General features: G+C 39.8%; 1 protein-coding gene across 1 annotated transcript in view; it reads right to left on the reverse strand.

The window, feature by feature from the left end:
- Nucleotides 1-24,613, reverse strand: part of LOC126184406 (CLIP-associating protein 1-A-like) — a 246,603-nt gene that overhangs the window by 207,507 nt on the left and 14,483 nt on the right. The window contains 3 exon segments of the mRNA XM_049926790.1: nucleotides 8,570-8,646; nucleotides 8,941-9,117; nucleotides 20,835-21,006. Of these exon segments, the coding sequence (XP_049782747.1) occupies nucleotides 8,570-8,646; nucleotides 8,941-9,117; nucleotides 20,835-21,006 (426 nt within the window).

The raw sequence follows: 24,613 nt of genomic DNA on the forward strand, positions 1-24,613 counted from the left end.
GTCCCAACGCTCGACTTCATCCACTGAGCCTTTACCAACAAAGCTTGAACACAATACAACTGGCCTATTGTCTAACCACTTACACATGGTAATGTCATCAGCGCTAGTGATTTATTCACAGTAACCTCTGGTTTGTTTCATTATTGTTTTATCATCTGAGAAAGGCAAGTGCTTTCCAAATCTGTTTTGATGGACAGTACCTGCTGCATTGATGCCTTGAGATTTCAGAACTTGAAACAGATGATAAGATGAAAAGAAGTTGTCAAAGTATAATTTATGACCTTTACCTTTTGAGAGTGGAACAGAAAATCCTAAAACAACAGCAGGACCTAATCAAAATTTTTTACAGCATGTGGTATTTAGTTCAGTTGTAGTACCTTGATACAAAAGGAAATCATGCACTATTCCACTCTTTCCACACAACATGAAGACTTTGATTCCCCATGGACTTGGTTTCTCCTTGACATACTGCTTTGCAGAAAACTTCCCAGTGAAAGGAATAATTCCTTTGTCCACACAAACATTCTCTTCTATAGGAAGTTCACTGCTGCGTTTTCGAATGGCTGTGTAAACTGGTCTGACTTTGTAAAATTTATCTTTATTTTCAGGCGGCTTCTCCAGATTGTTCACCAAGTGTAAAGTTGTTTGTAATTCTAAAAATCTGTCTTGTGACATGTTTTCCCAAAACACATTTACCTTCAGGCTTATATCCGAATACATTCGTAACCTGGGAAATTTCAAAGCGCCAGTCAGTATATGCAAACCAAATAGCACCTCTAGTTCTTGAGTTGTTGTCTGCTTGAATGAGGATTTGCCTTGTTGTAATGCATAAATATTAGTATGTGCTGTCATGCTAGTGAACAAATCATCAGGTATATATCTTTTGAAGTATTGTATTGGAGAACACAAGACAGATTCTTCAAAATTTGGAGCTTTGTATGTTTCTGCCATGGTACTTAGAGGCTTGTGTTTCCATTTTATGGATTCTTTAGGTGTCATCATTATGTTGTCACACAGATTATTCAATTCTGGGTTGTTTTCATTGCATAAAAAGTTCATTTCATCATCCACCACGTCTCTGTCACCTTCATCTTCAGATATGGTGTTTCTACACACATAATTCACGCCCACTTTATCTGCTCCAACACGTTTCACTATTTGTGGAGCTTGCCTTTCAATAAGTGGTACACTGTCATCCTCATCTCCACTCAAACTAATGTCAGAAACTTCACCATTTTCAATTACGTCACTAATCAAGTCCCAATCTTTCTCCACAGAAAGATATTCCTTATCCATATTTGTAAATTAAAAGCCAGAAATATAAAATAAAATCATGTGTAGTGGTCAGTTATTCTCCTCCTTGCTGCTGGTACTGAAATTACTGAAAAAAATTACCACACATAGCTACCATCGCCATGCAAATACATCTGAGGCAAATTTTAGGTTACGTTTCCTATTTTACACCATTAAGGACCTGTTGTGCACAAATGTGTACAGTAAATTTACCTGATACATAACACAAATATGAACTGAATGAAACTGCTGAAAATTCCACTGAAAGAAAGTCTAATGTTTCCAAAAGAAGGAAACCACACAAAAAATTCATTAACAAAATCCACAATGTGACTATTACAGCAATAAAGTCAACGAGTAATGGCTTGACACAGAGAGACAACACCAGAGAGTATATTTTACTATGTACTTCACTGACCGCTCACAAGAGAGCAGCAGCTGCTGGAGCATGGCTAAAATAAACCAACATAAATGTGCACAGTGAGTTTTGATGCACCTGACATTTCTTGTCAGCGAAATATTAGTGAACAAACTTTATGTACACAATTGTGACCACCAGGTCTGAAAGGGTTAATAATCTGGCTTTAAAAGTAACTTCCTTTAGTCTGTCCAAATATAAAGGATATGGTCATCTTTAGTAGATACGGAACTGATCTGATCCACTCTTGGGTGCAACACTACTTTCTGCCACATATAGTTTGGCATGACTGATATTTGCTCAGATCCATAATGGTTTTGATGCCTATGAACAGCTAGGCAAGTATGCTGGTTGGTAATGGTCAACAATGACAATGACTGTGGAATACAAAGAACTTCTACAAATATTAAACCAGAAAAAAAGTGTTACCTAACTTAAAAGTGGTGACTCACCAAAACCACAGTCAAGGTGAAATCTGGCAAATGATATAGACAACAAAAGCATGCTATGTTTGTTGTTCTTTCTGTGTCTCAGCCTAGTCACATTTATAGACACATTAATCTGTTGAAAATATAAAAATCAGTGTTCTCCATCCACTTCTTTCGACATCCTACCAACTGTTTCAATGATTGGCTTAGAAAATCCATTTATGGAGCTATTCAAGAATGTCATGGTCTTACATCTTCGTTCTAAAGACTGCAAAAGACAACTATCAGATGATGCATACCTGGAATAGAGGCATCTCCAATAGCATGAGGTTATCATGCAAGGAGTCCTATCATCTGGACTCACATTGGAAGCAACTGAGAAAATACCTTAATTATTATCCACATCATGCGATAATTCATCATATGGACTTCTTAATATGACCACTGACAACAATTCTTTAGCAATTCACGCAGTAAAGCTGAGTCAAAGTGTGAAAGCCTCTGCAGTGTAGCTGAACACACATAACGTGACACATCCAGTCATGCACATTGTTCAAAAAGTCATTTTCCTGTACATAGGCCAATTCACCCTATTGGGTGCCTATTTTAGAGCAACCCTTTCAGCAAATCTGTCTCATATCTGAATTATTCTGATGTAGTGGTTAATCAAGTGAAGTTTATCTCCTACTTCATATTAAACAGTGTCCATAATGCAGAACAACAAACACATCCGCTCAGTGTTTCAGAAGGAAAGGCCAATATTATGGTAGAATGGCCATTTGAAGCACAGACGTTCATGCAGACATTTGTTAAATTTTGAATTCTTCTCACTAGATATTTTGATTGAATGAACAACGAGAAACAATTGCTCACTTAACCACCCAATACATTTCTGTTGAGTAATTTACTCAAGAGCACTGTATTAACATTTACAGTTTACAAACTTTTTTATTATTTATATTTTAAACTGTCAGTCTTGGAAACAGCCTGTCAAATGTGTGTATGCTTAAAGTTTACAATCAACTTTAAATAATTCACAATAAAAGAACAAAAAGCAACTATCACCTTCAGTGTACTTTTCTACTCTCAGTACATGTCACAAAACTCGTCTCGCTGCTTCACTATGCACCTTTATGAGGGTAGTAGTTATAATGATGCAACCTAACACTTTATCTCGCACAAAGCATCTCACTGATAAACAGAAAGTATCTGATATGAAATAGTAATAAACATAAGAAAATTGTTTGATGATGATGATAAAAATTTTCAAGCATTTACCTCAGGAACCATTAAATATACAGCACATGTTTATACAAACATTTTTGCTGCAAAGGACTATTTATGTTATCTCCTTGAAAATTTATCTTCTCTCCTGATAAATGTGCCATCTACTGTATTCATAAGATATAATTATACCTTCTATCTATATAGTGGTGATGCCGCCTTTCTCGACAATAGTGCACCACATGTCCCGGACATCCACAGTGGAAACATACTGGTTGGTTATCCTGGATCCTCTGGATGTCAGTCTTCCTTGGTGCCCAAACAGGTTTCTCATGTGGAATTGTAGGAATGTAACTCCACCTGGATCTAGACTTTTTCATCGTTTTAAAGGGAAATAAAGGACAAGAAATTGGGTTCAATGTCTGTTCCACTTCCTCCCTTATGACCTCTTGAAGCGTCTCTGTTTTTTGCTCGCCATGCAATGCAAGTGCCTTCTGAACTTCCTCTCTCACTATCTGGTGAAGAACACTTGTGAAATCAGTTGCTTCCTCCATCACAGACATTGATACGACATTTGGAAGCCGTTCAAACTTTTTGTGTGTAATTCTTTTTGGATGCATTGTCTTGATATACTGGGACCATTTTATGAAGTCGTCTGCTGTCGAAATCTCCTTCAGGATTACAGCTTGATACATGTCCTCAGCAACACCCTTTATGAAATGTGCAACCTTATCTTCCTCCTTTATTCTAGGATCCACCATTTTACACAGCTCCAAGACGTCTTGAATGCAGGATGCTGTAGTTTCTCCTGAACGCTGTGACCTGCACTTTCATTTATCTTCAGCCTTCCACTTCTGTCATTGAGTATTGCCGAAATAATTGCGCAGTTCCACCTGGAATACTTCCCAGCTTGTGAACTACTCCTCGTTGTTTTCATGCCATTGCTTGGCAGTGCCCTCCAAGTAGAAAAATACCTTAGCCAAACACACGGTGTCATCCCATTTGTTAAATATGACTATATGCTCATAAACCTTCAGCCACTTGTTTGGATCTTGGCCATCATCACCAGAGAACCCGGAAGGATGTCTCATGTGGTGGCACACAGTTGCTGTCATCATAACGTCTTCTTCTTCTGTCTCCAATACATTGCGGTCTGTTGAATATGGCTCAAACTCAGGTTTCTTGCCACATAAACGGTGGCTCTGTCGTGACCTGATGGGAGCCACTGTGTTGTCGATAACGTGCACTATGACAAGTTCCAATACCCAGAGTCTCCACCAGAATAATGTCATGTAGAAGAAGGTGTAATTAGATGAATGACGAAGACTAACTTCACTTAACGAAGGTATATTCAGCACTTGCACATACAAGAACACATAGAGTATATACACAGCTACAGAACATTCCAGTACAACGAATCTTGACATTTGAAGATACTTCTAGAATATACTCGAACCGCATATAGAAATTAAAATTGTACAGTGCAGGTGAGTTTTGAACTCACGACCCTCCATGCAACAGTTTAGTATCATAACCACTACACCACGGGCTTCTCAGCTTCTTCTCCGACAATATGATCACCATAGTGATACACTACAGACAAGCTACAGAGAATGTTATTGAAATAAGTGTAACAACTAGGTTGGATACTACAGCCATAGGAATTTGAGAAAGAATGAATATTCAGGTAAAACAAAACAAATTACTGTAATGCAATTGTGGATAGCACACGAGCAGGTCTCAGGCAACAACAGCTGGTCAGACAGTTGGTGCCAGTCTGTGTCAAGCTGAGCATAGAAACTGATAGCTCACATTCCATTCCATTTCATTCCCTTTGTCAGCAACTACTTTTTAAAAAGTAGTGTCTGCAACATCGTATAGCCTAAAAGAAAATTTTTAGTTTTTTTATAGATGTGGAATATGCTACAAATTGTTTGTATGAAAGGTAAATGAAGAAGCACAGTATTTTGACCCATCACCTTCACTGGGGTTACTGCTTAAAACACCCAAAACAACGTGTGAAAGACAAGACCAGTGTGGGCATGTGTTTTCACCTGACTTACACACCAATGGATTGTTTCTCATTGTCTATGCCTGAGAATAAAAATTAAAAGCAACAGACTAATCAATACAGTGGGCCAATAATAGTCAAGGAAGATAACGCAAGTTGAGAGTGAACAGTGTATGGGGTAAAGTGGATGACAAAAAATTGAGATTATTTACTCATTTTTCGTGGTAACTAATTCACATGTACCTTGTGAAAAAGCCAACAATAAGTAACTACTGGTCAAAACATCTGCACTGCATAATCCCTTTCCTGCAATGATGATAAGCTATGTTAGTTCAAAGCAATTTTGCTGAACTTGCTGCTCAATAACAATGACAAATTATTTCTCATAATCATTTTAAAATTTGCTCATTTTTTTGTCATTTGAATTCTTATGTCATCCTCTTCATTTACTCCCTATGGATATTTGACAGTTAATGAAAGTATGTGTGGTTTGAAATGACAAACTGATTTTTCAGTGTAAATGACTAGCACACAACAGAGAAGTACAGCATAAAAATGCTTAGTGCTTGTGATCTTTTGACTGGGTATGTACTTACAATGGAGGCATCCGCAGGGAAAAGGGCAGAGGAGCCAGCTGTATGGCACTTTTTAATACATTATTAGAGTAGTACCATGACAGACACTAAGTCACATAAATGTACTGCTATTATATTTCACCTGCTGTATTTGATTATCTATGTGCATATACGATAAAAGCAGTAGGCACTTGCATGACTAACAGGAAAGATCTTCCACAATTTACAGTTGTCAAGCTCAGACTCTAAAAAGGACCATTTCTGAGAGAAGGGAGTATCTCCTCTGCCTGGAATGAAAGGACACAAGTGATGTTCTGATATTCTCAAAATGCCACCTTGCTTCAACAACAGAAGTAAATGTGTGCTCACAAGGATACTTAGTGACATAAAGAAGCAGACAATGTTTTGAACATAAAATTCATAAAATTCACACAGTGGATCCAATCACATCTAATGATTGTTTTCTATCCTTTAAAGAGCAATCAATCCAAATGGTGGAAGAATTCTCCTTTCAATTATTTGTTGGGTATCATTCAGAGCATATAAGAGAACAAGAAAACAGGCACTAAGTCACTGGCAGATTTTTGCCAAGAAAATACCACATAGCAGGAACAAATTGCATCTGACACTTCTGTAAAATATGTGTCAGCCTCATTAAGAGCCAGGCGGAGGAGTGTATCGAAAAGAAATGTTTTTTTCTGTGTATGTACCAATGTTTCAAAACATTTCACACTGAGAAAAATTTAATGCAGTTGGTACAAGTTTTCTTTCTGAATAAAGTCTTAATAGTAAAATGAGTCTTAAGTCTGCTATCTATAAAATATTACAATAATATCCCCAGGAGTAACGAGACCATTTCTGAACGTTTCACCTGACACTTTGTACAAAAATATAGCATTCACTATTACAGAACTATGATTTTTGAAAAATTTGCTTACAATCAGCTGTCCAGCTACCTTTGTCCAGGGTGCTTGAGAAGATTGAGGTAGTTCAACATTCGGTGTCAAAATGCTGGACTTTCATCCCTCTTACCACCAGCCTCCTCCAGAGCAGGTGTGCTCCAAGCAAAATATTAATGTGAATCTCTGCAGTCCCTGCTTCTGCTAAGATAGTAATTTGGAAAGTGCAATAATGCCTTGGAGAAATGTCAGTATGTAGTCTGAGCACCTGGATGTGATTGAGAAGGGTCACATCATGAGCCTGCACAAAGCTGGTTAGTCCCTTAGGTGTTGGAGTAGGAAATGAGATAATGCCCCCCCCCCCATTCATAGTGAGTGAATGATTGTGTGTGTGTGTGTGTGTGTGTGTGTGTGTGTGTGTGTGTGTGTGTGTGTGTGCCACAACACCCAGAGATGACAGGACAGGGGATTGTGCTAAGTATTACACTGTTCACACTACTCTCCACATTGACTCTTCCAAACTATCAACCATCTCAGAATACACTGGAATGGTGCTGTTACATAATCATGCACAGATACACATTGGCAACATGATGTATTCACCAATAAATTATACACCTAGGCAACATTGACTAGCAAATCCTTATACTATAGTACCCATGTTAACACTAAACAACACCATTTATTGTCGTTCCTCACATCACTTTTAAGAGCTGGTTTTATAACATGGGGTGCAACTGCCTACAGTGCGTGTACCCATACTACTTTTAATACCTCACCTAGACACCAAAATGGGCACAGAAGAGGTTGGAAGGGCACCAAGAACTCCAGCGCACAACAAAATCACTGGTGCTCACAGAGTGGTGTATTAAAGAGCCACATGCTAAGCAGCACTGCCAGTACTGTGCTTCAACTTCTATTTGGTGTTGCTTGGCAATGTTTAAGGTTAGCTTGACAATGAACTTCAACAATGGATGTGGTCAGCTTGGTTCTACCCTTAACATTAATGAACAAGAATTTTGGTTTACCAACAAATTCCTGTTTTCAATTAGCGTTATTCTGCAACCAGTCAAGGGCTGTTCTTGTATAATTACAAAATAAAGTGTGGACCACCACAGAGGCAAATGTATTTATTTCAAGTTCCCATGCCACAACTTGGAATGCTACAACTAATCAAGAGACTGTCCAAGAACTTTAATTACCGCTCTATGCCTTGCAGCACCAGTTATCTTTCCCCATAAGAGTATTAAGGGTATGGACAAATCATTTGATATCTTGGAAATATGTAAGGCTATTCAAACAATTCATGATAGATTAACACAGTATGCCTTGAGACCCAACAAGCTATTTGCAAAGTAGGAGTTAATAAAATGGTTCAAATGGCTCTGAGCACTATGGGACTTAACATCTGATGTCATCAGTCCCCTAGACTTAGAACTACTTAAACCTAACTAACCAAAGGACATCACACACATCCATGCCAGAGGCAGGATTTGAACCTGCGACCGTTGCAGCAGCGCAGTTCCACACTGAAGCGCCTAGAACGGCTCGGCCACAGCAGTCGGCGTTAGGAGTTAATACATCTACTTAAAACAAGACCAATTCACTGCACCAAAAACAACAAGACTATTCTCTCCCCCTCCACCACCAACCCCGGAAGAGTTTAAATTCTGGACAAAGTAAGTGTGAGACATACTTAAAATTAAGTATTATGATCTTACCTTCTGCTCCACAGGCCGAGGCAAGCAATCCACCTTCATTTTTTATTTCGTCAAACTTCGAAAAAAGGGTTGCAATCCTAAAAAAAAAAAAAAAAAAAAAAAAAAAAAAAAAAAAAAAAAAAAAAAAAAGTACACGTAGTAGTGTTAATAGATAGACAACAATTCTGCATGTATTTTTTAACTACACCAAAAAAACTCAAATTGATGTGATTCACAATAATAATACATTCGTTGACTACAACACAATTTAAACCTTTTCAGAAATATAATTTATTATCCTGGACTTCACACGTACAGAATATTCAACGTCTAATCAGCTGTATTTAGGAACTGAAAACAATGTACACATAGTCAACAGAATAAAAACTTACTTTCTATCTTTTGCACTACAGCGATGTTGGATATCTTGTCGAAATTTTTCCCCTACATGTCGATATATTTCAGTCGATGTATTAAAAGCTGCATCTCTCACGGATGGAAGTGGATCATGCAGAAGTTTCAAAATGCTTGGAACATGTTTCGACAAGCCAAGGTTTGAAGGTCCATGCCTTGGAAACAAGAAGCAACAATCACCCAAAAGAATTATATATTGTACAACATATTTATTTCACACAAACTGTAAATAACCTCCACTTCAACATAAATTCTTCTTGGAAACAAGAAGCAACAATCACCCAAAAGAATTATATATTGTACAACATTTTTATTTCACACAAACTGTAAATAACCTCACTTCAACATAAATTCTTCAAAAATGGAAATTAGTTACACTTTGCAGTTAAGATGGCTAACTGTAATTTGGATATTGGAAATTAAAAAAATTACATACATGGATGTGATTTTCTATTAACATTCAGCATCTGAAAACAATCAAATTCAGTTTACATCAGTTGTTGACAGCACCTATAATTAGTTGCTTCACTCACAGCTTGGTATCATCCGTGAAATTTGTTAACTGATTTCATCTACCTGTAGGTTTCACACATTTCTGTCCAGTTTATGAACAAGTTTAAATTTTGAGAAATCAATTGCTAGATCGCAAATTACTTCAACATTTTGATCTTCTTAAGCTACATAATTTCTATTCTTAAGAAAATAACAATTGCAGTCACCACAAATGAAGCGAGTCCCAATCGACCATAGATATCTAGTTTTTAGTATCCATTGGCACAGATAGTGAACAGTTTTGCCTCTACGATTTTGCAGTGCCAGTGTTATTTCGATGATGATGCACTGCAACGACGACAGCCATTACTAAACACATCAGACAAATTCATAATTGTGAATAATGACCACCATCAGCTGTAGAATGGAATTATGACAATAAAAATTTGTGCAGCACTGGGACTCGAACCCGGATTTCCCGCTTATCATGAGTGGTCACCTTACAATTTGGCTATCCATACATTACTCACAGCCAGACTCAAACTTCCACAAGTCATCAACCATACGTCTACGATCTGCACTCGCACATCCAGGTTGAGTCTGGTTGCGAGTCGTGTATGGATAACCAAATGGTAAGGCGACTGCTCGCAATAAGTGGGAAATCTGGGTTCGAGTCCTGGTCCTGCACAAATTTTCATTGTTATCATTCCATTCTACAGATGATTGTGGTCATTATTCACAACTGCGAATTCATCTGATAAGTTTGACTCTAGTTTTAGTTCCAACAGCAAGTCTAACCTGTTACACCAAATGTGGTGTCTTCTTTCCTTCCATATTATATCCTACACATTAGAAATGTCAGTGTCAATTAATCCAGTTGACACTACAGCCCACAACCATGACAAATGGTAATTAAATCAAACATTCACTTCATAGGGAAATTGCTGATTATGATTTTATACACCAGACGGATGAATTTCTTCACATGATACAGCTATCACGCAAAGTGATTATTTCAGTCTTGTATTGGCATAATAATACATTTTTGGTCCCAATAAATCAAATTATTGCAATAAGATTATGCTAAAAGTTACAAATGAATCACTGCAATGGACTGATTCATGTGAAACTCATATTTGGTAGTAAAGTTTCAAATAACTGTAACTTAATGGAAAGAAACTTGTGCACTGATGCAATTTTTCCAAAACAAAAAATCTGCCCATTAGACTAAAGAAACTGCTTCAATATTTTTCTGAGAGCTGCTTACTAGCTCAAACTTTCCCTAGACAAATAGTTTAGTCTTCACAAAGGAAGCAGCTACTCAGGTGCACATGGAGGTTTTTTAGGCTAGGCAGAAGGCGAGGTTCTCTGATTAACACTCACCAGACAACTCGGAAAGCTAAATCAGACTGTGTTCAAAGTGAAGACACTTCCACTATCAAAATTTTATTAGTGAATTCTCAAAGCATTTGTAACAAAGTTTCCAAATTTACTACCCTCCAGGAAACTACTCACGCTCAAATTATTCTCTGCACTGAGAGATGACTGAAACCCCAAGTATGAATGTCTGAGATAGTTAGTGATTCTTGGAACGTATGAGGGCTATCCACAAAGTACATTACGTTTTGGAATTAAAAATAAATAAAGTACTGGAATTTTTTTTATTATATACAGATGAAAGCCACACTTAAATACTACTTTTCTACATAGTTGCCATTTAAATTAAGGCACTTATCGTAGCGTCGTAAAATTCGGCCGCCTGCGCCTTCAACCACGTGGTTACCTCTTTTGGGGCAGAAAAGGTGTGATTTTTGCGGATTTCCTGGAAAGAGGCAATACAATAAACTCTCAAAGGTATTGCCAAACTCTGCAAACCTCAGAAGACCAATACAAAACAAGCGCAGGGGAAAGTTGGGCTCAAAGATCTTGCTGATTCACGACAACGCCCGGGCCCACACGGCAAATGCCACTCGTGAAGTTCTCGAATCTTTTAAGTGGGAGTTGTTTCCTCATCCGCCGTACAGTCCTGACCTGGCACCGAGCGACTTCCACTTATTCCCAGCAATGAAGAAGTGGTTGGCTATGCAGCGTTTTGATGCCAACACACAGTTTCAAGAAGAGGTAACCACGTGGTTGAAGGCGCAGGCGGCCGAATTTTACAATGAAGGAATTTCCAAGCTCGTCCATCGCTACGATAAGTGCCTTAATTTAAATGGCAACTATGTAGAAAAGTAGTATTTATGTGTGGCTTTCATCTGTATATAATAAAAAAATTTCCAATACTTTATTTACTTTTAATTCCAAAACGAAATGTACTTTGTGGATAGCCCTCGTATATCAAAAAGATAGATTAGATGCTACAGGAGGGGGTGTGTTCATTGCAATTGACTAAAACATTGTCTCAGTGTGGCATTGAAGTTCCGTGGTCGTATATAACAAGGCTAGGTGAAATCAAGTTAATTTTTGGATGTTTTTACAGGCCATCCAATTCCACTGTGATGGTTTTAGAGTCAATGGCAGAAAGTCTATGATCAGTAGTGAGGAAATACATACAATTAATACTAGTTGGAGGCAACTTTAACCTACGAAGTGTAGACTGGGATGTCTATGGATTCATTACAAGGGAGTACAGTCAGTCAGTCTTGTAAAGCCTTTTGGACGTGTTTCCTTAAAACTGTCTTGAGCAGTTTTTTCAACAACCAACAAACAATGGAATTATTTTAGACCTTGTTGCTACACACAGGTCTAGGTGAAATAAAGTTTATTGTTGGATGTTTTTACCGGCCACCCGATTCCGCTGTGATGGTTTTAGAGCCAATAACAGAAAGTCTACGGTCAGTAGTGAGGATATACACATATCATGTAATATTACTTGGAGGCGACTTTAACCTACCAAGTCTATGGTTTGATTACAGGGGGTACAGACAGACAGGCCTGTGAAGTTCTTTTGAACATGTTTTCTGAAAACATATCTTGAGCAGCTTTTTCAAGAGCCCACATGCAATGGAAATATTTTTGGATCTCGTAGCTACAAACAGGCCTATCCTAATTGACAGTACAGAGGCAGGGAATAGTGAAAACATCATTATGGAGACTTGGGTTACTAAAGTTAATAGCTCCATAAAGAAGACTTGCTAGAAAGAGCAGATAAGACAGTTGTTAGCATCCTACTTAGACAATGAATTGACATAATTTTGTTCCAGTACGATGGACATAGAGAAATTATGGGTGAAGTTTAAACGGATCGAAAAGTATACTCTGAAGAAGTATGTGCTGAGTAAGTGGACGAAAAAGACTGACCACAGTTTAACAATGAAATTCAAAAAATGCTGAGGAAGCAAATGCTGTTGCACTCTCGGTTCGCAAGAAAATGCACAAATGACAAGAGGCAAAAGTTGAAAGAAATTAATGCGCCTATAAAAAGATTTACGCGTGAAGCTGACAGCAACTACACCATCACACCTTAGCAATAGATCCTGCGAGAACTCAAGAAAACTCTGGCCCAATGTAAAATTGCTAAGTGGGTCTAAGGCTTCTATCGAGTCACTCGTTGGCCAGTTTGGTGTGATGGTAGATGATAGTAAAAGTAAAGCCAAATTTTGAATTTCTCATTTAAGAAATTGTTCACATACGAGGATCGTACAACCATACCATTGTTTGACGAACATACAGAGTCCCATATGGAGGACAAAGAAACCAGCATCACTCGTGTATAGAAACACATGAGAATTGAAAGCAAATAAGTCGCTAGGGCTTGATGGGGGATCCCAATTTTGGTGTTACAAAGAGTACCCTAAAGCAATGGCCCCTTACCTAGCTTCCATTTATCGTGAATCTCTCACCCAGCGCTAAGTCCCAAGCTTCTGTATACAAGAAGGGTAAAAGAACAGACCTGCAAAATTATGGATCATTATCCCTAACTTTGGTTTGCTGAAGACTCCCTGAACATATTCTCAGTTTGAATATAGGGAAAAGTTTCTGTTCACAGATCAGCACGGTTTTAAAAAGCATCACTCATACGAAATTCAGCTTGCCCTTTTCTCACATGAGATCCAGTGAACCATGGATGAAGGGCAACAGGCAGACCTCATATTCCTAGATTTCTGGAAAGCATTTGACACGGTGCCACAATGCCGACAGTTACCAACAGTACAAGCATATGGAACACGTTCCCAGGTATGTGAGTGGATCAACGACTTCTTGAGTAACAGAACCCAGTATGTTATCCTCAATGGTGAGTGTTCGTCAGAGATGGGTATTGTCAGAAGTGCCCCGGGAAGTGTTATTTTCTATATACATAAATGATCCTATGGACAGGGTAAGCAGCAGTTTGTGGCTGTTTGCTGATAATGCTGTGGTGTATGGGAAGGTGGTGTCATTGAGAGACAATAGCAGGATACAAGATGACTTAGACAAAATTTGTAGCTGGTGTGATGAATGATAGATAGCTCTAAATGTAGAAAAATGAAAATTAATGCAGATTAGTATAATACAGTAATAGTAGCGTGCTGCTCGACACAGTCATGTACATTAAATATCTATGTGTAACGTTGCAAAGCAGTATGAAATGGAATGAACATGTAAGGACTGCATTAGGGAAGGCAAATGGTAGACTTCGATTTATCGGGAGAATTTTACGATAGTGTGGTTCACCTGTAAAGAAGACAGCATACGCGGCACTAGTATGACCCATTCTTTAGTACTATTTTGAGTGTTTGGGGTCCAGGGCAGGTCAGATTAAAGGAAGTCATCAAAGCAACTCAGAGATGGGTTGCTAGAATTGTTACCAGGATGTTAGAACAACATGCATGTGTTAACAGAGATCCTTCAGGTACTGAAATGGAAATCCTTGGAGGGAAGTAGACATTCTTTTCAAGGAACGCTACTGAAAAAATTTAGAAAACTGGCATTTGAGGCTGACAGGAGAGCAATTCTATTGCCACAAACGTACATGTCACCTAAAGACCATGAAGATAAGATTAGAATGATTGGGGCTCATATGAAGGCATACAGACAGTCATTTTGCTCTCGCTCTATTTGCGAGTGAAGCAGAAAAAGAAAATAACTAGAAGTGGTACAGGGTACCCTCTGTGATGCACCTTAAGGTGGTTTGCGGAGTATATATGTAGGTGTAGATGATATAGATACAGAACTCTTCCCATTAAGGGAATATGGTAATTACGGAACATCTAATGCCTGATGTATGTATAGATAACTTAAAGAGTCAAACTGTAATATACTTGAAAATCATTTGAAGCCTGCAATCAGATCGAAATGTCACAGTTTGCAGCGTATTTGTGTACTGTTGTTACAGCAACAACACAGGGCCATTCACATTCTAATTAACAATGCAAGCAACTAGTGGTCTCTTGTTTCAAATGTCTACTACATTCTGTACATTAACCTGATCAAGCTTCAAGTAGCAAGTGTAGGTGTGATACCTCAAAGGAAGAAATAGGTGTCACACATTTGATGATGATGTGTAAGAGCTAGTACATATGAGCTTATGGAATGCCTGAAGCTTCCTTTTCCCACATCATGCGGACAACCAACACAACGAAAAAAAAACTGGCACATTTGCACTGATTTCAATGCATACTATCTCAAAAAGCATGCATGTTCCATAAATAATAAAAATGATTACATTAATTTCTACATTGCCTCCGCAGCCGAATGATTAAGGCTGCCACCTTCAGTGCTTAAGGGCCTGCGTTCAATTCCCGGTACCACCAGAGATTTCAATTCTATCTCTCTCTCTCTCTCTCTCTCTCTCTCTCTCTCTCTCTCTCTCTCTCTCTCTCTCTCTCTCTCTCTTTTTCCCCTCCAGAGGCAGAGACATCTGGAATGGGGTCCACTCATGAGGATGAGGAGGAGGAGGAGGAGAAGATGAGTGTTTAACGTCCCGTCGACAATGAGGTCATTAGACATGGAGCACAAGTTCGGATTAGGGAAGGATGGGGAAGGAGAGCGGCTGTGCCATTTTGAAGGAATCATCCCAGCATTTTCCTCAACCAATTTAGGAAAATCACACTGCCCGGACACAGATTTGTACTGTCATCCTCACGAATTCAAATCCAGTGTTCGTGTGCTAACCACTGCGCTACCCTACTCAGTGGGTCCACTCAGCAGCATAAAGACAAACGAGGAGCTGCTTGGATAAAGTAACGGCATCATCAGGATTCAGCTACTGGCAATAACAGCTGGGAGAATTGGCAACAGTGTGGTCACATGTCCAGCAATTATATATTGTTCCTCCTCCTAACATGGAGCAGCAGTCAGAACAGACTCTAGGACTTAATCCCTTTGTGGCGTTCACATTTATTAATCACCAACTCTGATTCTTATGAAGCAAGTGGTGTACAGCTGCTTACAACTCAATAGTCCAGCATGCATCTTCATGTTTTCCTTGCACATTTACTAACACACAAGATTTTTGGTAAGCAGCCATAGGAATTCATTTCTTACAATAATACTTCAGAATGCCTTTCAGCCATCTTCAGCGTAAGCCAACAAGTCAGCTCACTCAGAAGTTGGCCAGAAGATTTAAAGGCAAAATATCAGTGAAAGAAATGTAATTACTGTAGCAGCAGGGTCAAAATCTAATGGATCAATCATCCAGTACTATTCCTTGCTTCTTCTCGTTGTCTCATAAAATAGTTTATGATATAACCTACATCTTTGGAGCATAATTTTCTGCCAAGGCAGAATTTTCCTGCTCTGTTGGGAAAAGCTCCCTGGCTACAATTATTTTCATTATTTGGATCTCAATGAGATAACCTTCGGTCACTGAACTATGTCGTCATATTTTAACCACATTTGCCAAATGTACAAGGGTTGTTCAATTAGTAATGCCCCACATTTTCTTTCTTTTCTCAGAACATATTAATTGTTAAGAGTCAGAATTTGGTGACAATATACATCAACATGCCTTATACATGTCCTATTTCTCTACGTTGTCTCCATCACGTTCTATGGCCGTACGCCAACTTTGGGGAAGAGCACGTATCCCCTGCTGGTAAAAGCTCTTGTCCTATAAGCGTAGCCATGTTTTCACTGCATGACTTCTTCAAAGTACGATCCCTGTAAAGAATATTTAAGCGGCCCAAAGAGATGGTAGTCCAAGGATACCATGTCTGGACTGTAGTGCGGATGAGGCAATGAGGTCCAACCCAATTTGGCGATGTGTTCCCAGGTTCTCAGACTTGTGTGTGGCCATGCATTATTGTGTTGGAGCAAGATTTTGGCTGGATTCTTGTTGAATCGAACATGTCAGACACTGTTCTTGACTTTATTCAGTCTTCACATATGCCTCTGAATTCATGGTTGACCCTCTTGGCATCACATCCACGAGAATGACGCCATCACAATCCCAGAAGACTGTCGCCATGACTTTTCCTGTAGAGGCTGTTGTCTTGAATTTCTTATTTTGTGGTGAATGAGGATGATGCCACTCCATGGGCTGTCTTTCTGTTTCTGACACAAAGTGGTGCATCCAGCTTTCGTCCCCTGTAATGATCCGTGGCAGAAAGGCTTCTCCATTGGTCTCAAAACGCTCCAACAATTCAAATTAAATGACTGTTCTTTGAATTTTGTGGTCCACTGTTAGCATTCATGGAACCCACTGTGAGCACCTCTTTGAATATCCAAGAGTCTCGATCATTGCAGACGCACTTCCAATCTTGACCGACAAATGTAGAGCCAACTATCGAGTTGTGATGCACCTGTCAGCACGAATGATGACATCCAGACATGCATGTGTGGAGCAGTGGCTGTTACAGGACGCCCAGAGTGTGGCTTATCATGGAGCTCTGTTTCTGCATTTCCTAACGCTGTAACTTTCTTTACCCATTGTCTAACTGTACTCCTTTCAACTCCACCACCACCATACACTGCACACATACATTTATGGATGTTCATCACAGTTTCTTTTTCTGCACACAAGAATTCAATAACAGCACACAGCTTGTAATGTGAGTCATATGTAGATGGCATTTTGACACTGTACTATGGCTCTGCCATCTGCCAGAATGGTTTGAAACTTTACCAGCAGATAGAACAAACATCAGATGTGGAGCACCAACAAGGATATTTGTCTATGTACCGTATTTACTCGAATCTAAGCTGCACTTTTTTTCCAGTTTTTCTAATTTAAAAAACCGCCTGCAACTTAGAATCGAGCAAAAATTAAGCAAAAGTTCTGAAAAAGGTTGGTAGGTGCCACCACAACAAACTTCTGCTGTCGAATATATTTAGCACTACACAGGCATGCTTTGCACGCACAAAGATAAATACTGGTGCCAAAACCTTTGCCTCTGCCTCAGTAAATAAATTTAAAAAAGGTATAATATGAGCTTTTTTTCTCCGCCCCGAGTTTCGACCACTGCATTTTCGTACATTATCCAATCAAGTAAATAGAAATTCCATATTGTTCATCTTCGAATGGTCCGCCCCCGGTAGCTGAGTGGTCAGCGTGACAGAATGTCAATCCTAAGGGCCCGGGTTAGATTCCTGGCTGGGTCGGAGATTTTCTCCGCTCAGGGACTGGGTGTTGTGTTGTCCTTATCATCATCATCATCATCATCATCATCATCTCATCCCCATCGACGCGCAAGTCGCCGAAGTGGCGTCCAATCGAAAGACTTGCACCAGGCAAACTGTCTACCTGGCGGGAGGCCCAAGTCACATGACACTTTTTTTTTTTTTATCTTCGAATGTAGCAGCCTTTCAAATATTTCTTTTGTAGAAGAAAGTTCTAATCGTGCTGCAGGTCTGCGACTGATGAGAGCAACATCAGGTGATGCCAGCAGGAAAGCATTTAGTGGGCCAATGTGTGGCCAATATAATGCACTAGAAGTGATTTTAAATGAATTTGAGGAACAGTGTCAGAAATTCCTGCCTGTGAATGCTGAAATTTTAAAAATTAAGGCACATGAAATTGCTAGAGAGCAAAACATTGAAAATTTTAAGGCTAGTCACAGCTGGATTGATCTGTTTATGAAGCGCTGGGGTTTTTCACTTCGGAGGCGAACTTCAGTCGCACAGAAGCTGCCGAAAAATTATGAAGAAAAACTTTTGGAATATCAGCACTTCGTAATTAGGCGGCACACAGAAAAGCAATACCTTCTTGGCCAGATAGGAATTTTGACATGCCGTCAAATTATACGTTTGACGCCAAAGGAAAGAAAGACATAAGTGTTCTTACATCAAGGGGTGAAAAAACAGCAGACGTCCGTCATGCTAGCTTGCACAGCAGATGGACATAAATTACCCCCATTCACAGTTTTCAAGCAAAAGACTTTCTGAAATCAGAAGTGTTTCCAAAAACTGTAATTGTACGAGCAAACGAAACTGGGTGGTTTTCGGAGGACATGGTACTGGAATGGATTAGGCATGTGTGGAATCATCTTCCTGGCGCAATGCTTGGTCTACGCAGTCTGTTGACATTAGATGCGTATGCAGGCCATACAACACCTGCAGTAAAACGAAAATTAGAGGAAAGCAAAATGGACTTGGCAGTAATTCCAGGCAGGATGACGTCAAATCTGGAACAACCCCTGTTTGAATAAACCATTTAAGGACAAGCTTAAATGCATGTACACAGACTGGCTTTTGAAAAGCGATAGACGACTGACACCAACAGGACGTGTAAAACGCGCAAGTTTGTCTCAAGTGTGCCAATGGATTTCTGATGCATGGAAGTGTGTACCAAATCAGACTGTGCAACAAGCATTTAAAAAATGTTCGATATCCAATGCACTAGATGGTATAGAGGATGATGCTCTGTATGAAGAAATGAGCAACAAAGAATTGAGAGAGTGTGCTTCAGAGTCATGACTGTTATTTTAAACATTTTGTATAAGATGTATTACAAACATAATAAAATTTTGTTTTAAATTTCAGCATTTAATTTCTAAGTTATTTTCATTCTTATTTTATAAGTGTTGCTACTCTGCATTGCACAGGACAGAAAAACGTGGAGAGCTGCACCAAACCAGTCTGTGGACTGAAGACAACAATAACACACACTGCATTTGAAGTCATCACTGAAAACGTACTATGGAAATCCGACTGGCAAGACTGTTTGGGATGTATGTAAATATGGTCAACTCTACGTTCTGAATTTTTTCCTACCTGTGACAAGAGATGGTTGATAATAGGAACTTTTATGAATCGTGAATCACATGCAGTATTCTCTTCACAATAAGAATAATATGAATATAAACATTATGCCTTGTATTATTTCGTGTTTGCTGCTATCTCATTTAAATCCTGTCTGTCTAATAAACTACGAAACTAGAGTGAGACAACAGCAAACGCGGAAGGATATACATATCATGTCACGTTTATATTCGTATTATTCTTATGCTGAATAGTGATACAGTCAGAAATGAAGCACGGCAACTTACTAGATTTTTAAATCTAAGATGACTCTAATTTCTGTGCAGAATATAATGTAATAAAGAGGCGTCTGCAAAGATTTTCAAACAGAGAAAAATTTTCCCTAAACTCTCGTTCAGAACATCGTCTATCATACACAGTCTATTATTTGGTTCTTGTTGATCATTATCAAAGAAAGCACCAGTAACAAATAGAATTCTCTTGCCATTGTTTCACTAATGAGACAATTACTCTCTTTTTTTTAATTGTAAGTGGCGGTAGTGCGCACAGAAGCAAGCTATCCCGCGAGCGGCGACAGGTCGTAAACACTCATTATCTGAATGCGACAAACAATGCATGACACAGTACAATAACACATTTTCAGCTTAGAGTGACATAAACACCTATAACAAAGAAAACGGCACTTATCAGATCAAAGCAAAATAAGCAATCAATTCAAACCAGACGAAGCACATGAAAGAGGAGGGTACCCATATAAATACGGACAGAGAGCCTAACGCATAGCAATGGCTACCTGGTAAAGCTTAAATGCAAAGCTTACAACTCGAATCAAACTACTGTAGCTGTATCTTCATCCATTCGACCTAAATTGTGTCTCATGTTACAATGGACCAGCTTTGTTTCGATTTGTAGGTGCGGTCTAAAACTTTGCTCTCCCCTTGAATTTTGAGTCTCAAATTTCGGGTGTGGCTTAGATTCGGGAAATTTTTTTTTTCCTTGATTTCCAGTCTCATTTTTCAGGTGCAGCTTCGATTCAAGTAAGTACGGTATATTAAAGGATTAAGAAGGGGGGGTGGAGGAGGGGAGGCATTACTTACTGAATGCCCATCATACATTTTCTTTCAAAAAAGTATGGATTTGTACTCTTTTAGGGTTTTACTACAAGTATTGTTACTTCTCATAATTACATGTGTACTTGTAAAGGAACTAAGGGCACTTACTATATTCAAATTATGAAACTTTTTAAAAAATTTCCACTTACTCCCTCAGTGCGGACTGAAAACAGATTAACACTTCTTCTCGGATTTTAGCATTTTTGTGAGAAAATGCTGATGTCAACTTCTCAAACAAGTAATACGGTGAAGTAATTTCCCTCTCCAAAAGTTTCAGAAGGAAAAGCTGAGCTTTCTCTCTCACAACTTCTTTGTTGTCTCCTGAAATACAAGCATACTAGATATTATTATTAATTCCTTACATATCTACTAATCTGAAACTAATGCCATGACCATTTTTTCTAGCTCTGATACTTTTTCAATACACATATTCTTACCAAAAATTAATTATGATAACTGTTACAATTATATTGGAATAATTATTGTGAAGTCACTTAGACTTACAACGTCCACACCACATACACTTTTCTATACATATCATAAGCTCAAAAGTCATTCCCAACCACACACAATTAAAAACTTGTATTAAAGCATTGACATCTCAAATGCTAGATACGTCATTATTTCACAGCATACTACATTTTTTGGTAAACTCTACGTACTATAGCTGCATAACACTTAATGTAAGCTGCAGCTTGTAGGCTTTTTGCAGGGCCAGCCAAAATACACTCCTGGAAATGGAAAAAAGAACACATTGACACCGGTGTGTCAGACCCACCATACTTGCTCCGGACACTGCGAGAGGGCTGTACAAGCAATGATCACACGCACGGCACAGCGGACACACCAGGAGCCGCGGTGTTGGCCGTCGAATGGCGCTAGCTGCGCAGCATTTGTGCACCGCCGCCGTCAGTGTCAGCCAGTTTGCCATGGCATACGGAGCTCCATCGCAGTCTTTAACACTGGTAGCATGCCGCGACAGCGTGGACGTGAACCATATGTGCAGTTGACGGACTTTGAGCGAGGGCGTATAGTGGGCATGCGGGAGGCCGGGTGGACGTACCGCCGAATTGCTCAACACGTGGGGCATGAGGTCTCCACAGTACATCGATGTTGTCGCCAGTGGTCGGCGGAAGGTGCACGTGCCCGTCGACCTGGGACCGGACCGCAGCGACGCACGGATGCACGCCAAGACCGTAGGATCCTACGCAGTGCCGTAGGGGACCGCACCGCCACTTCCCAGCAAATTAGGGACACTGTTGCTCCTGGGGTATCGGCGAGGACCATTCGCAACCGTCTCCATGAAGCTGGGCTACGGTCCCGCACACCGTTAGGCCGTCTTCTGCTCACGCCCCAACATCGTGCAGCCCGCCTCCAGTGGTGTCGCGACAGGCGTGAATAGAGGGACGAATGGAGACGTGTCGTCTTCAGCGATGAGAGTCGCTTCTGCCTTGGTGCCAATGATGGCCATATGCATGTTTGGCGCCGTGCAGGTGAGCGCCACAATCAGGACTGCATACGACCGAGGCACACAGGGCCAACACCCGGCATCATGGTGTGGGGAGCGATCTCCTACACTGGCCGTACACCACTGGTGATCCTCGAGGGGACACTGAATAGTGCACGGTACATCCAAACCGTCATCGAACCCATCGTTCTACCATTCCTAGACCGGCAAGGGAACTTGCTGTTCCAACAGGACAATGCACGTCCGCATGTATCCCGTGCCACCCAACGTGCTCTAGAAGGTGTAAGTCAACTACCCTGGCCAGCAAGATCTCCGGATCTGTCCCCCATTGAGCATGTTTGGGACTGGATGAAGCGTCGTCTCACACGGTCTGCACGTCCAGCACGAACGCTGGTCCAACTGAGGCGCCAGGTGGAAATGGCATGGCAAGCCGTTCCACAGGACTACATCCAGCATCTCTACGATCGTCTCCATGGGAGAATAGCAGCCTGCATTGCTGCGAAAGGTGGATATACACTGTACTAGTGCCGACATTGTGCATGCTCTGTTGCCTGTGTCTATGTGCCTGTGGTTCTGTCAGTGTGATCATGTGATGTATCTGACCCCAGGAATGTGTCAATAAAGTTTCCCCTTCCTGGGACAATGAATTCACGGTGTTCTTATTTCAATTTCCAGGAGTGTATATAAAATATGTGTCTCAATAATAGATTACATAATTTAAATTCTCAGGACACATTTCAAATATTTTCCACACAAATTTACTTAATGACAGACAACACTTTTGGAACTGTTGGATATAAAGTGATGTTTTTCAAACTGGTAATAGCTAATCTTAAGACTGTCCCTTCAAATGCCTGTTAGCCCCATGTATTAGAGGTTTAGGGTCTTTGCTTCTGTGGATTACAGTTCTTACAGAGGTACTGAATGTTCTGTCCAGTCAGCCTAAGGGTGACCTACCAACGTGGACACGATTTTCACATTTTGCTACTTACAAGTGAATCAACAAAGTGGTTGAACTTTTTCCATCAAATTTCTGTCTCTGTATACCTCTATTACACTTTGACATGTCAATGAATATTTAATATTTATGTTTTGGTGGTGGTGATCACAATTTTTTGTTTCTAGCACTGGCATTGGAAATTCTAAGTGCCATAGGAAAGGCATGCTAAGTTTGTAAATATCTCACTAGAGTGCATAAGAATACAGTAACCTAAGTGGCGCCACTAGAGCAAGTTTCATGAGTGATTAAAAGTAATAAGCATACAAAACATGTTGCAAAGAATTTTCTTGCTTACATCATTTACGGGATAAAGCTCTCTATTTCTTGCTTCAACATTATTTGCCTACCCACAAGGAATCTAAAGCTTAATGCACAACACTGGACAAAGCACATATATTCCCTGTAGTAAGAGACATTAGCATGTTCTTTCCCTGCACGCATAATCTAAAACAGGTTATATAACATGGACTATTCATATCATCACACTGGTCAATCAACAGTATGAAATAACACAGAATCCTACATGTCATGGCATACATAGTTCATTTCTGGAAAAAATGGACAAAACATGTTCTTTTCCTGTACTCTTCCTTTTGATTGTACACAGCATTCTACTGAATTGATTTGAAGAATGTTACACAAATATCTTTGACATGCTTTTCAGACACCCATCTCTTAAATTAGAAGCATCACTTCCTTGTAGTTTTGTCTCTTCCTGAGGCACACCTCTAGAGCCTGATGGCTTCTCAAGATCAACTGTCCCCTCTTCCTCAACACCAAGGAACATGTTATTTGCTGGAGTACACAAATTTTGTCAAGGAACTTGAATGTCACATCTTGTATCATGGTCCTTTCCAAAATAAAATTAAGATGAAATGGATGCAGCCTTATCACTCTGTTCAGACAAATTGGATCTACTTTCCGCACCACTCACTTCTTGTACTGGTTCAGTGTTGTGGTCAGTAGTAGTCATATGTGATCAATTTCACCTCGTCCTCCTCCTCAAGTCACTACATAATACAATTCCTATACTTTGTCGTCTCTGTCTTCTTGCATTTTGACATTTTACTTGTTATACACTCACTGATCAGCCAGAACATTACGACTACCAACCTACTATCGATATAAACTGGTCAAGGTGACAGCAGCATCACCTGGTGAGGAATGACTGCTAGTCAGACACACACACGGTGCATGTAGTATCAGTGAGCATGCTGTCCATATGCAGAATGGGGAAGACATGTGATCTATTGGAGTTTGCTGAAGAGCAGACTGAGATGGCCCGGAACCTTGGCATGAGCATTTCGGAAACTGCATAACTTGTCGGGTGTTCAATGAATGCTTTGGTGAGTGTCTCCAACATGTGGTGAAATAAAGGTGAAACCATGTCCAGACATTGTGGGGTTAGGTGGCCACCCCTCATTACAGATGTTGAGCCTTGTAGGCTGGGCAACTGGTAA

This window comes from Schistocerca cancellata, chromosome 4, assembly GCF_023864275.1.
Source record: "Schistocerca cancellata isolate TAMUIC-IGC-003103 chromosome 4, iqSchCanc2.1, whole genome shotgun sequence".
NCBI classification, from domain to species: Eukaryota; Metazoa; Arthropoda; class Insecta; order Orthoptera; family Acrididae; genus Schistocerca; species Schistocerca cancellata.